Here is a 14,677-nt window from a genome sequence, read left to right as displayed (position 1 = left end):
CCTGCGCGGCGGAGCGCGAACTCAGCCTCAGCCTCAGCCCCAGCCCCAGCCCCGCCGCCTGCGCCTATGGGGCCATGCCGCCGTCCCGGCAGACCCCGCGCCGCCACCCCGCCCCGGAAGCGCAACCACCGTTGCCGTGGCGACGCGCTGGCTGCACCTCTAACTGCTTTTCCGCAAGCCGGGGGGCAGCAGCTGGAAGCCCGCCGTGCACAAAACAGGCGGCCGCTTGGGCACAGAAGAGACGCAAGGCGCACCTGGCTTTTTATTTTTATTTTTTAATTTTTTTTATTCCAAAGACTTTCGACACGAAATTTCACACAGTGAAAAGCTTAAATGTACTTCCCCCTTCAAGGTTCTTGCAAGGAAGAATGAGCAAGCACCATGTCTTCTTTAAACACACGGTTTAGAAATTAGAGTACTGCATCCATTATTTAGTACACAGAAGCCAGGAGGCTTGCTATATTGGAGGGGAGAGGAGAGCAGAGCAGAGCAGGGACAACAACCACCACTTTCATGACCATATTCAGTTAAAAAGTCCTCTTCTTGTGTCCGCTTTCAGTTTCTTATTCTTCTCAACAGATAAAATAGTTGCCCCCGAGGTTCCAAACCACTCTGGCACCTTTCTCTTAGAAGGGATACTTGAAGTCTGGAAGAAAAAAAAAAAATTTTTTTTTTTTTTTTTTTTTTTTTTTTTTTTTACACACACACACACACACACACACACACACACACACACACGTATTTGCATGTGCAAAAGAAAGTTTAAACAGTCTGCCTGTAACCTGTTTAGTTCTATTCTCAAAGCCATGCTCATCAGGAGAAATTCAAGTGTCCACAGTATTCCTGGAAGGCTTATCACTCACTTAAATGCAACACCTTTTCTAAGTAGTTCAATGAACAAGAATCACAAGACACCAGCAAAAAGAACCAAGCCTTGGAAACGTCTAACTTGGGGTGGGGACGACAACAACAACAACAACAACAACTTACTAGCATACTTTTAAAGTTGTTATTGAAACCTTCAGGAATTGCCTTAAACACAGCAACCAACCAAAAAAAACACCACAAAAAAACCCACACCTGTCATGATAGCAAAGAAAAGAACAGCAGATACTGAACCTAACCTCTGAAAGAGCTCATATGCTGGGGGACAACAAACTTGGACATCCAGCAGACACCCACAGAGGTAACAGTGAGTGCCTGTAACTGACTGTGTGAGGTAGTCTTGTATCCCTCTCCCTACAAACATAAGCAGCCCAGCCAAACTCAGAAGTGGTATATATTCCCCAAGGCGAGGCTGAGCATACCACATTCTCTATGACTGCTGCATCTATTGTTTTCACTGTGGTTGTAACAGATACTATGGCAATACAAAGCCATTCATTCCAGTAAGAGCTTACAAACGGAAGGTAAATTTCTGCCAACCCTTCAGCCAATCTTTAAATAATGCAAGACCCCACGTCCTTGAAGCCTATCCTTCCTCAGGCTGAGATGAACAAGACTGCTGGCAAGCTGCCCTAAGGAAACACAACAGGAGACCTGATCTCAAGATGGGAGAGAGGTCGATACAGTTCCTGCAGCAGAGGTGTGTGCACAAAGGCTCCCAGCCAAAGCTCAGGTTGAAGCAGGAGGCATGCACAGACTATTATGCTGATTATGCTTTGTTCCTGGTTCAGAACAAAGAGGCTTTACTCAGAACAGATGTTCTGGATACTCTTTCAAGCTATGACCAGAATATGAATAAGGAAAGATTTGCAGGAGTTGAAACTCAGTTTAGTTTGCTGAAAAGGCATGTATTCTAAGACCCAATTTTCACAATATTTCACAATTGTTTTTCAGTAGCCACAGAACAAAATAATTGCCTGGGGTGAGGTCTATGACTAGGGTTACATCTGGTTTCCAGAAATGGGGGCATCTTCTATTATACTGCCACTGGTGAAGACAGACAGCGCTTCAGTGTAGCTTCTATGCCCAGGAAAGTATCAATGTATTCATTAACACAACACAGAGCTGAATATAGAGGATCATCTGATATGAGTAGTGGTTCAGATCAAATAGCTGCTGTGGTGTTCAAAGAATTACACAGACCCAACAACTTCACTCAGGGATGTCTGTTGATAAACAGGCCAGACTGCATGATGGTTTGTCTACATTAGGTTTTGCACTCGCATCAGTATCCCAGCTTCAAACTGGAAGTCAAGGCAAGTTGTACCAGGAGTGGGTGCTGCTCAGAGCAAAACAAGCTCCTTTTAGACAAACACAACATACATGTTTATGAGATTTCACACACCAGTGCAAAAATCCTTAATGTGGTCAACATGCAATCTCACACCACCTTCTGTGTGAAAGAGGAAAACTAGTAAAATGTTCTCTAAGCATTGGAAACCTCTCCCACTAGAGGGCTGGCAAGATCTACTGGGGAAGAAATTTTCTGAAGTGGTATATTCAGGCACAAGCAAGACAACAGAAAAGGGGAAGCTGTCATTACATCAAGCATCTTAATAAAAGAAGCTCCTTGGCAGTTCAGGCCAGGCCTTTCTATCAAGGTTTTAGGCACAGGAAAGAACCTAAATATCAGTTGGGATTTTGGTTTAAGATCAACATCCAAATCATCAGATCCTCACTCTACTCATAGCACAGGGCTACAGGCAATCTCACCTTTGGCTGGCAGTCAGGAAACAGTTCCTCCTCATCCGGATTGAGGGCAGACTGTTTCCAAGAGGCTAATGTGATGGGCATCTGACCACCTGCTGCACCTCCTTTACTACTACCAGGCCGGTTGTCATCCATGCTCTGTACAGACTTTCCATAGAAGAGTAATAAAGCAGGCTGTTATATTTATCACTGCATTAAGGCTGCAATTTGAGTAACTAACTAAATTAAATGGAAAGTTATTTTTAAAGCAAATTAATCTGTAATTCTGAAAGGAGACCCAACACCTCCGCTTCACGAGATCACTAGTATTTCTTATCCATTTCACCCAGTAAGACACGAGCACGCGAGATGCATTTATTTCATAAACAAGGGAACTGGAACTTGCACTTGAGCACCTTTTGTAGTGGAGTACACTTCCTCCATCCCAGTGGCCCCGAGAACTTGAAATACTTGCTTTTAACTCAGAAATGCTGTTTTCAGATGTGTTTTTCCAGCAAAGAAGTTAGTTAAAAATGGAGTAGTGGGCACAGATATATTGATTTCTCTAAGCTCTGATATAACACCCATTGTCTAGTGTGCAATGGGGCAAAGTTTCAAATCATCAGCTTTCAGAACAACCAAAGCTGAAATTTTAGTTCAACTACGCATCTCAGTCTTTCTTAGAGCATGGCTAATAAAAAGTCTATTGCATATGTTGTTACAGGAAGAACAACTATTTACCGAAGCTGAGGGCACCACTTGTGGATGGTTTTTTTCAACTCCTTCCTTCAGTGTAGGCTTGAACAAATTACCCTGTAAAAGCAACAGTAAGTAAAGCTGTAAAAATCTAAGAACATTCGTTAGCAATTTTCAAGGATGTTTGCTACAGGGAGTTATTAGAAGGTTATCTTCTGAAGGAGAAATTCAGTGAAGACTATTTCAATTAGCTTTTGGATTCCCAGTCTACTCATTTTTATAATATTAGACTTCTAATAGCGTATCTTTCTTCTTGTTAGCCGCAGCAGCTAACCGTAACAGAAAAAAGTGTAATTATAGCTCAAGCTATTGAACTGCCAGGGGGTCAACTTCAGGAAAAAGAAAGTTCAAACATGGACATTCTGAAACCAAAAAAGGGATCAGGAAGGCAAGAAAATCAATTTGGTGAAATGGCAAGTTTTGAAAAGTTATTTGAATCCAAGTTAAAAAACACACACCCAAACCCCTGTAAATACCAGACACTGAATCCTAGTGCAGGCAGCAAAAGGATTCAGTTTGGAATTTCCTTTTAACAATCCCATCATGAGCTACTCAGAGCAGGGTGGCCTTTTGATTAAAGTGCTGAGCTAGGACTTGGGAGATGGGTGGGATATTCAGAGGCCAGCTTGAGGCTCAGAAGGCCAGCTTAGCCTTCCTCAAACTGCAATTAAGAGCGTCTTATTTTTTGCTCTGAATAGAGATTTCCTCTGGGTGACTCAGACTTACAGCTTGATGCTTTCTGTTGAGATCACAGCTATGCCCAGCAGTCTCGAGGCAACAGAAGCACCCATGAAAGATTGTCAGACAATTCTGGAAGGCATTGCCACTGGCTTTCTCACTTTCTAAGCTCTCCTGGAGTCTTATGGCCTTCTAGGCAGAAAGGCAATCACTTTCCCCACATAAAGTACCAATGCATGGAACTGAGGTGAGGGCAGAACATGGACTTTGTGGTTACAAAGGGTCCAGCTTTTCAAGGGTTTTCATACTGGGGAGAGCTTTGAATTTCAGCTCCACCGTCCCAGCTACTATAAATTCTAGGGGACTTTTCACATCCCCTTCCTGAAGGGGTGGAGGACAGGAGAAAGTGTTCACACCTACTCTCTGGGATCACTGTTAAGTCACAGTTGTGATGCTCAAAGGCAGCGGACCACTAGGTGTCTGGTTCCTTTCTGGACTGCGTGACCAGGACCCACTACATATGAACTGACAGTGCCACAGAGGAACAGCTCAGCTCAAGTGCCTAGCTGCGGTCCATTTAGTATGCCTGCACAGGGGCAGCATCTGCCATCTTCCTAGGTCAACAGTTTGCGAGGGGAACCCTCTAGTTCTGGCCTGAGCTTTGCTCAAAGAAAGCAAGGCAGTCTTGCTCAGCGCTGCAGGAAAAGTGGAACAGGAAGCTGGAAATACTAAGTACTCTTCTGCAAATGCCAGCAACATAGAGTTCTTTCAGTCTGCTCATACAAAGGGAGAACATGCTTTTTACAAAACCAGTTTTATAACTTCTCTTACTAACCTTTGTTTCAGTCCCCAAAGTGTTTTCCCTGCTTGCTTCATCCACTCCTGTTTTTTCTTGCTGCCTGCCTGACCACATCAGGGTCCTTTTGTTGCCTGGACCATCCTGAGGCCTACTTCCATCCTCTTTCTCCAATATTGCAATAGTCATCCTGATGAGATACATTTCAATATCTGCAGGAACCAGCTTTCTGATTGCTTGAATATTGGTTGTGTCTTGGGGGGGAAAAAAAAAATATATATATATATATATATATATAAAAAAAATAGAGAGAGAGAGAAAGAGAGAGAGAGATTGTTTTTAAATCCCTCTGCCCCTTATTCACAGTGCTTCTATGCTGTAAGAAGCATCTGTTGTCCCTCATTAAAGCATAGCACAGGCATGGAACAGGTTAAGAAATAAAACAGTGCATGACTTGGGCCCATAAGAAAACAGCACATGAGCTCATGGGGTAAATTTTCAACTCATTTATACTCACACAATCCTACCATCCTTAAATTTAGTCTGTGAGTATTATAATCATCTGCCTCTAACTTGTGCCTCACTCTCAACCACGTTCTCTTGAGAGGCTGACTATATTAGTACAGGCTGAAGAGTCCTCATCTTCTCCCATGCTAGAATGGAGAGCTGGCATAGCAGTAAGTTTACGCAAACAAAGTATCGTTGGGCCAATAACTGCTGCTGAAAAGATGCATCAGTTAATCTGCAGTATGACAGGAGTATGGAAGCTAGGAAGTCAGAAAATTCTGGAAACCAGAGTAATTAAGCTACTGGGGCACAACTGAACTTCAAGTCACTCATCCCCAAAGCCACAACTTAGCATGCATTCACCTTCAGCCCCTGAACTAGCCCAGGGCACCAGATCACTGTGTTAAGATTGAAAATTGCTTTTCCTGCACTGATTCAGTCTCTTCATCACAAACAAATAACTTCCAGAGAAGTTTTTTGGAGAAATTCTACAGTTCTTAATGAGCATATTGTTTGCAGGTGCCAGAGACATGTTGCCAGGCTGACTTCTTCAACTTGTCTGCCCTTAAGTTGTGTAAATATGGATTTAATTAAGAATAATGCCTGGATCTTTTCAATAGGAGTTGAGGAAGGATCTGTAAGGGCTACCCTGCTTTGCTCTTCAATGAGTCAAGATTATCTTATTTCAGAAGATAATCTTGAAAGGACAAAAGTGCCCTTGGCATTGCCATGCTTTGCCCTGATACTGCCACAGGCCTTCCAAAATGATGGGTTCCACCTAAAGAAGCAGCATAGTTGTCAGATTTTTCATTTTCTTCATCTGTATGCCACTGGCATTAGAAGCTTCACATTAGGGCTGTGATTCTCACCTGAGTCAATGGGAGGATTATGGATAACATCAGAAACCATCTGTTGAACTTTCGGAGTCAAACCTGCTCGTTCCAGGTTGACAGGGTAGCCAGCTTTCATTGCCTGGCACAGGTGAGTGCCAACCTCAGAAAGAGGAAGAGATCTGCTCTCACTTATAGTCCGCTGGGGAAACAATGACAGAAGTTAAGGCGACAGAAGTGTCTGAAATACAACTAAAGGCCCAAAGCTTGGCAAGCTCTCATTCCCAGAGAGTAACCAGGGGATGCTGGCACTTGTCAGCGCAACAAAAAACCCAAAGCACTCAGTTATACCCAACATCACTGATTTGTTTCCCAACTTGTAAAGAACATTTTTCTCTTGAGGTTATTACTTCTATAACTTGAGTGCAATGCCTCACCTTGAACTTATTTCAGATGTCAAGGGGTTCTACACAGAAAGGGTTCTGTGTGACCACCTCTAAGGCTCAGAACCCAAAGCTTTTAGCCTTGGTCCCACAGCTAGTCTGGACACCCTCGTATAGCAGAAGAGACAAGAAGGTGTTCCTGGATATTCTCCTCTTGTATCTTTGTGGTTTAACTTCACTCCTGCGGCCTGTTTATATCTCACGTTCCTTGGGCTTCAAGATTGTCACTATCATCCTCATTCCACCATGTGGCACCTAAATCTCAGAACACAGCAATTTCTACCACATAGGAAATGAGCACTTTCACCTCGTAAGTTAGAGCATTAAACCAGCTTCTACTTCATGAGGTATTCATAAAAGCCTCAGATGTCTTCTGCTAAGTAGTCCTTCATCTACACCCGACCTTCCAGGGGCCTGTTTGATTCAGGACATCAATGTAGAACATGGCTAACAGTACCAGAACAAATTCACATCTGTTCACATTCGTTAAAAAAATAAATTAAAAAATAAAATAAAATAAAATAAAAATGTCTGAAGATATTTGCCTTGAAGAGAAGCATCTAAAACTTTTGCTACCTAAATTTGGACTTTTTCCAAGGATAGATTCCAAACTGATTAACCTTTCTTCTTTGGAAGAACAGCTTTCATACTTTTACTGACTTCTCCCCCAGACAATACACATCCTGTGCATATAACAATCAGGGTTAGTAGATATAGAGCATCAAGTTACCAACTAATAACTATACAATTGCTTCTTGTTAATTAGTGCTTAGTTACACTTTATTTTAGTGACTATCTGACAGGGTTTACCCTTACTCTTGGGAGGGTCAAAGCAAAACTTGAAGCAACTTGTTTCCTACTGCAGAATTAAAAAGCAATAAATAAAAAAAAAAAACAAACCAACACTGTTTACAAACAGCTCATGATGCTCATCTTCAGTGCCACTGAGCACATGGCACAATGCCAATTTAGTCACATGCCCTGCAGCACTTAAACTATTTAGATGTGACAGGTAACTGAACCTCAACTTTTTTCCACAACAAGCAGCAGCTTTCAAAATCTGAACTGGAAAGCTGCATTAATACTTAGCCTTTTAGTTCTGCACTCAATCTCCCTATGAACTTTGTTTCTCAACATTCAAGTCTTATGCATAGAGATGGCACAGGCAAAGGGGATGGGAGTTTCCTCTCTAAACCATGGACAAGGTTAGTAAGACTTATCCTAGCAATTACTAAAGAAATGCCTATATACAGCCTTATGCTTAGTGTCCTTTCCAGCAGAGTACTGGATCAGAAGGTTTTTCCCTATACGCCCTCGCTGCTGTAAGGAGAGGGAAAAAAAACAGAAACAGGAATACATAGAATGAACACAGCATTTTTTTAAAGCAGAAGGCTATACATCAAAAAAGCCAAATTTAAGAGAAAAGAGGCTGGAACAAAGCACAGTGCATGAAAGTACTGAAATATGCCAATTAGATAATTGCAACAATTCTGTTTGAGGCCGTGCCAATCTCTGCAGGCACTATAACAAGTAGGGAGCTGGGTACCGTCTTGCTGTAGCCTCGTTCACAGCAAGATCAGTTCTTCATACTTTCGGGCTGGTCAATACAGATGAGTTAGATGAGCTACTATTTGCCAGGGAAGATATAGCTTCAGTGCTTTAAAGAAACCCTCTCCAGCAATGTGCAGAGGATTTAGGAGCACAAACTTGCAAGACCCTCACCTGCTAGACACAATATCCCTGCTGTTAATTTTAAACAAGGGTGAGACCTCCATGGGGAAGAACTTACCAAGGACAGATTCTTCTCTTGGAACAGGACATATGTGACGTGCTCAGATGGAGAGAGTGCTTCAGCATGCTTCCAGGGAGTTGTTTCTTTCTGGTCTCTAGATCCAGACATAGGGAATGCATCCATCTAAATGATATAAAGAGGATTTAGGAATATATTCCAGTAATAACCAATGGATCAGCCTCCCCCATGTAATCTGAAGGAGTATCAGAAATGGAGTCATTCATCTTTGAGGAAGTTTGGGGTTTGGCATTCCATATTCCATCCAAAAAAAAAGAAAAAAGGAAAAAGAAAAAAAGAAACAGGATGGACATCTACATATACCTTCCTTAATAAAACAAACATGAGATTGTCCAAGGGACTTGCAAACACCACCACCCCCCGCCCTTGCCAAACCAGAATCTAGGTAAAAACAAAACTTGTTAGTTGGTAACCCTAACATACATATGTGGAATTATTTCATCAGAATTGTGATAATCAATCTGCTGTTTTGTATGGGAAATTCCCCCCATTTATCTTTTTATTTTTTAAACTTATGCTTAACACACACATACACAGATTTCTTTAAAAACAGAAATGCTTTTGGTCCCCTTATCTCGGTCTTAACAGCTTGATCTATGAAGTAGAAAGAGAACTCTTTACAACATTAAACATGTTGCTCTCGAGCATTAAAGAGAATTAGTATTACTGTTCTGCCTGCTTTCCTAGGTCTGTCTGCTGGTCTGGACTAGAAAAATCCTTCTAACTCTACATGTGTATAAGAATTAAAACCCCAAAGGGAAACTGCTCTGTAGTTCCTCCCACACTCTGCTCCAGGCCCTCTCCCCTGGTGCCATCTCTTGCCATAGTGACCAATGAGGAAGGCACAGTAAGAGGTGCCACTCTACAGACTAGCATGGACAGAAGCAAACCAGCTATGAAAAGAGAGCCTACTCAAAGAGTGTTCACAATAGCCGGAAATCTAAGCCATTCTGCCAGGCTCCCAAGGATTAATTTAGGGAAAGCAAAGATGAACCCTGCCCTCCAAATCTTCTAAAACAATAAACCAGGGTGAAGGTACATATCCTATCTATTCAGTCTCCATCCCCAAATCAGGATGACTAGCTACATGGTTGAGGTAACATGGCACCTACTGGGTGCTCACCCAGGCTAGAAGGACAGCGTTTGTAACAATGTTCCAGACTATGAGGATGACAACAGCAATCCAGAACATCAGCCAGGTCCAGATGCCATGCCCAGGCTAAATGCCTCACCCTAGTCTTTCAAGTACTGATACCACCATGCAGGTCCACTTAAGTGGGAGCTAAGAGTGCTAAGTAGCACACTCTGATTTGGGAAACATATTCACAGGCAAGGCTAACAGTTTAGCTGCCCTGCTTGGATGGGACAACTGTGATTAAAACAACCCACCCACCCAAAATCAACCCACCCACCCACCAAAAAACCCACAAACACACACACTCTGAAGGAGAAATCAGATAGCTGCAGACCATGTTCTTTAAGGCTCTTGCATGGTAGCAGACACTTTGCTAAATCCTACCTGCAAATTATTCACTTGGCAAAACTCCTTAATTTCAGCCAGGAGAGGAGCCAATATGGTAGATTTTGCTTCAGATACACCATCGATTCTCTTCACATTCTCAACAGTCGTAGGTCTGGTTCAGAGTGAACAATAAAGTAATGGAAACTTCCTAAGCTGATGCTTTGGAACATCAAGTGTCTGTGAACAACAACATGCACTTTGACCACAGATCTCTGTCATTACTTGAAAGTAGTAGTACTGTACTGTCATCATCTCTGCAACTACTAAGGAAGTCCACTGTTCGCATTTCTGTGTCATGAAGCTTGGCCACAGCAGGCACCTTGAATTTGCTGTTTAACACTTCATAGGATCAATTAACCACATAAATCTTAATTTGTTCTTTCCTTCCAAGAGTGTGTAAGACCAGAGATCTTCCATGGAATAATAAGATAGACATCCCAAAATAGTTACATAACATATTTTAGTAGTTGGGGAAGGCACTTCAGATGCATTACAAACTGAGCTGCCCTACAATACCCAGTCTTACAATGGGAAAGCTGAAGGAATTTTTTTTTTTTTTTGGTTTCCTTTCCATAGCTGCGAGAGCAGCACTAACTTGTGCTTATTAATTTATGCTACAGAGCTACCCATATACACGTAGGAAAAAGCTACAGGTCAAGAGCTGTCGTAACCCTTATCAGGATAAGAACATAGTAAACTGATTAAAAAAAAAACAAAAAACAAAACAAAAAAAAAACCCACACACCACACACACACGTTGGAGAGAGAGTGGGAAAGGTAAGAATCAGCACAGTACATAATCTTTCCCTCCGTACCTGGTCAAGTTGACAGGAGGTTTGGTTAAAACAGCATATGCAAAGTTTGTTGTTGTTGTTGTTGTTGTTTTTTAAAAAGCTATGATGAAGATGCAAGTCTGATGTCAGTAACACCATCTAACATATACAGGTGAGTGGTCTATAAGGGTATTACAGTAAATGAAGATCCTCAGGAAAAGAGCTGCTGCTCTACCAATAAGGCATGCTCTCTCAACAAAATCAGGAAGGGGACTCCTAAGTTTCAGAGCACAAGTCAATGAACAGATTATAATCAGGTGGCAGCAAAGGAACAGAAAGTTTGACTGAAGATACCTCATAAGCAGAAATATCCATGCCCGAGTAGTTCACACACTGAAAGGAGTGTCAGCTCTACTACTCTTATTACTGTGCAAAATCTCACTGCTCTTCAGGCCTGTTAAATGGGGGTAGTAGCATGGATCATCAGGGGAACTTTCCAACAACAAACGAACTGCCCACACAGATTTGTGACATACACAAGCTCAGAGACATACAGCAGATGCACCCTATTTCCCCCCCCATTTTTTGGTAGCACTAGGTTCTCTAACAAGCTGGAAATCTGCTGACATCTCTACTGATATAAAACCTAACTGAACTAGAAGCATATATGGGAACATAATTCTCCAAGCCACTGACACCGGAAAAGTTGCATACTAGCTTAGTTTTATTTTACTGACCTGGCTTGCAATCTTTCACATTTACATAAGATGCATGCATGCAGACCTTACCTTATCCGGGCCATCTCCACCAGGACCTTATTGGTTGCCAGGACAGCTGGAGGAATTTCCTTCTCATTAGCTAGCTTCTGTCTAGCTGTCAACAACTTGCCATACAGGGCAGTCTGTGAAGAGAGCCAAATTCTTTTGAAGAAGCTTTAGACCAAGCACATCAAAAATAACTAAAATAAGGAAAAAACAAACAAACGAAATCTAGAGCATCCCTCATCTTTCCTCAAACATACAAAGCCAAATACTGCAACCCCATTAACAATCTTAACACATTTAAATTCTCCTAGAACTTCTGTTCAAAACAATTAGCTAATATTAGGAGCTAGCCAGTCCAGCTGCTCCAGTACAGCAAAACTGTAGTTTGACTGCAATTCACAGATATCCTTCCTCTTTCAGACTTACCTGTAGTTCTTTTTCTTGAGATGAAACAACAGACTCTGTGGACTTCAAAGAAAAAGATTTGACTGGTGAGTGCACGGGGACGCTGATGAAAAACAAAGAAGCATAAAGTCAGCACTTGCGTAGCACCAATTTATTCATGTACTCTACACAAGGCTGTGGGAGAGCAGCTGCCCAACTTATTTTTTTGCCTGTTGTCTGGTGACCTGGCACCTCATGCTAGCAGGAGCACTGACACAGGACTTGAGCTGATTAGGGCAGCATTAGCTTTAGGCAAAAATCTTTTACAAGCAGATCATAACATTACCCAGTGTTAGCATTTTCATAGCATCACTACTCTTTTCAATGATAGCCTCTAAGAAAAAAAGGGCAAAAGCGACATAGTTTTTTGCAGACAGCATCTCAAAGCCAAATCTAACAGATCTCTCTCCAGGGCTGATCCCATACCTTAAAAGTAACCTTTTATTGTACAAAGCTCAAGCAGATGATGAAAACTGAAGTTTTGTGAACAAAGCACCTATATCCCTACCTACAGCTGGATTCACCTATTGTTAACAAAGGTGTTAACAAGCACTTATCCATTCATAACATTATTCTGACAGCATTCCACAATGAAAATCTTGCTTTTTTCCCCCCTTATTGCTGACAATGTTGATCCTGGCCATACAGAGCTAATAAATTTAAAAGCATCAGCAGCAAGGCACAGCTGCTGTGCTGCAAGCAGAATTAGCTATTGTTAGTGCTAGGCACATCCGCACAGAGAGTGCTGTCACAGCAACCAGCCTATAGGCTACTATTGTTAGGGAAACCTCTTTAATTAGACTGCTATTGTTGTATTGCAATATTGCAAGCAGACAAGCTAGAATAAGAGCGTCTCTTCCTTGATTTACTAAGCGAAAGTGTGAAATAACACTTGCTTTGGAAGGTAGTTGTCCCTAAAATGATCTTTCTCTGTACAGCTACAGTGGTAATTATTCAGCTTAAATGACATATCCTGTTTTCCAGTCTTCTGCCAGTATCAGGCTGCTTGCCTGAAGCAGCAATACAGCTGTTCAAAAACATAAGGTGGGTTTAATCTGAAGCATCACACAAGCTAGGAAAACAAATTTCTTTTCCTGCTTCTTGCAGAAGCTTGTTTTATTTGCTTTGACCTCAGTAAGCCTAAACTTCATTTCAGTCATCAGCAGACTAGTGTAAAAAGGCAGAAAGCCATACCTATATGTTTACTATAGTCACGGCCCAAAGCATACATTCAGTTCTGCCACCTTTTGAAGTCAGGCACATGCATTATATTTGGAAATTGTTTGAAAACAATTATTCCGTTTCTGATTTTAAGTCAGCACAATTTAAAACTCATTACAGTTTAAACTATTACCAAAGACGACATCAGCTGAAAACACAGGGCCCAGTAAAAGGTAGGCAGTTTAATAAAAAGGGGGTATACAACTTCTTTTAACTTTTTTTTTTTTTTTCTGCTAGTAGATTTGAAGTGCTTCTGGTGAGAATGTTTGCACTTCAGTGGTTAATAAAACTTTGCCCGTGACACACTAGGAATACATTGAAGTTTAATACAGCTTGCCAAATTCTGCAAAGCCTGTTAAATGTTGTAGTAATTCAACATGTTGAAATATAATATGGCACACTACAAGTTTTAAAAGCTTATCTTTCTTTCTTTTTTTTTTTAATATCAGTAACTTAATCATAAACAGATGTATTTTATGGTTCCTTCAAAGAGGAATACTATTTTAAGGGTCATATTACAAACAGTATCCCTATTACATAGTTAAACCATTGCTAACTGTTTTAATTTAGAATACTATACCTGTTAAATGTGTCATTGCTTCCTGTAGAAATTTTACCTTTTCTCTCATAAGAAAACATTTCATACAAAGACATCTATTAAAAACACAAGACAAACAAATGCTGATTTAACAGTCTTTGCAATGCAGTTGATATAAGCAGCAAAACATTAATTTGCGAGTCCATAATATAGTTAAAACTTTTAATACAAACAACAATCAACGACAGAACACAAGAAGAGCTGTACTCCTACGGACCTGTTTGACTGGTGAAAACTTTGTTACTTTCCCATCCGGGGAGCGCTGTTCGGAGACCACAGTTGAAGGTCTAATGCTGCAAGAAAATGAATTCAGTCTTACTGGAATCAGACAGACAATCATTCGTACTGTGAAGCTGCCACTTAAAAAAAAATTATGCTCCTAAGCAAACTGAACTGAACTTTGTATAGCGATATTTTTAGAAAATAAATAAATAAAAATTCTTATTGATTTTCTTAAAGATTTTAAAATCACCATTCTTTAGGGAAACATTTAGGACCTCAAAGATGAAAGCATGCTAGAACTACTGGAACTTTTCACCAGGAACAAAAATCTAGTCTTACAGAAAACCCAAGGATTTTGTTGACAGAAACTGATTTTTTTTTTTTTTTTTTTTTTTACAACAACACCATCTTAAAAAAAACAAAACAAAAAACAACCCACACCACACACACAAAAAAACCCCACATACTCCTTTTAACATCCCATTTCTGGAGGAAAACAAATCAGTACAAGCTTTCTGCTGTGCACTAACCACACAGCTTTCACTGCTTCTTACTGTTTTAGAACAAACAACGAAAAGCTTTTCTTCTACTACTATAGGACCCGCAGACAGTTGCTAAAAAAGCTACAAAAATAGAAAATTACAGAAAACAAAAAAAATCTGGCATTGTCTCCTAGTGT

The 14,677-nt window shown here is 41.0% G+C and overlaps 2 protein-coding genes across 5 annotated transcripts in view; both read right to left on the bottom strand.

Annotated features, from left to right (window-relative positions):
* GTF2E2 (general transcription factor IIE subunit 2) overlaps positions 1 to 47 on the bottom strand; it is a 28,351-nt gene extending 28,304 nt beyond the window's left edge. The window contains exon 1 of the mRNA XM_067297369.1: positions 2 to 47. The gene's annotated coding sequence lies outside the window, so the exon portion shown is untranslated. The remainder of the gene's footprint in view (position 1) is intronic.
* A 213-nt stretch (positions 48 to 260) lies between these two features.
* WRN (WRN RecQ like helicase) overlaps positions 261 to 14,677 on the bottom strand; it is a 49,366-nt gene continuing 34,949 nt past the window's right edge. For 2 of the 4 annotated variants that reach the window (XM_067297365.1, XM_013955157.2), the window contains exons 26-36: positions 13,994 to 14,069; positions 13,759 to 13,832; positions 11,940 to 12,021; positions 11,538 to 11,650; positions 9,974 to 10,088; positions 8,434 to 8,559; positions 6,241 to 6,403; positions 4,904 to 5,118; positions 3,376 to 3,447; positions 2,659 to 2,802; positions 261 to 646 (exon numbers count right to left, since the gene is read on the bottom strand). In XM_067297365.1, coding sequence (XP_067153466.1) covers positions 524 to 646; positions 2,659 to 2,802; positions 3,376 to 3,447; positions 4,904 to 5,118; positions 6,241 to 6,403; positions 8,434 to 8,559; positions 9,974 to 10,088; positions 11,538 to 11,650; positions 11,940 to 12,021; positions 13,759 to 13,832; positions 13,994 to 14,069 — 1,303 coding nt within the window. In that variant the 3' untranslated portion in view covers positions 261 to 523. The other 2 variants (XM_067297368.1, XM_067297366.1) reach the window with 2 other exon arrangements.

This window comes from Apteryx mantelli, chromosome 5 (genome assembly GCF_036417845.1).
Source record: "Apteryx mantelli isolate bAptMan1 chromosome 5, bAptMan1.hap1, whole genome shotgun sequence".
Lineage (NCBI taxonomy): Eukaryota > Metazoa > Chordata > Aves > Apterygiformes > Apterygidae > Apteryx > Apteryx mantelli.
Note: the sequence above shows the minus strand (reverse complement) of the source record. Positions and strands in the feature narration are given on the sequence as shown.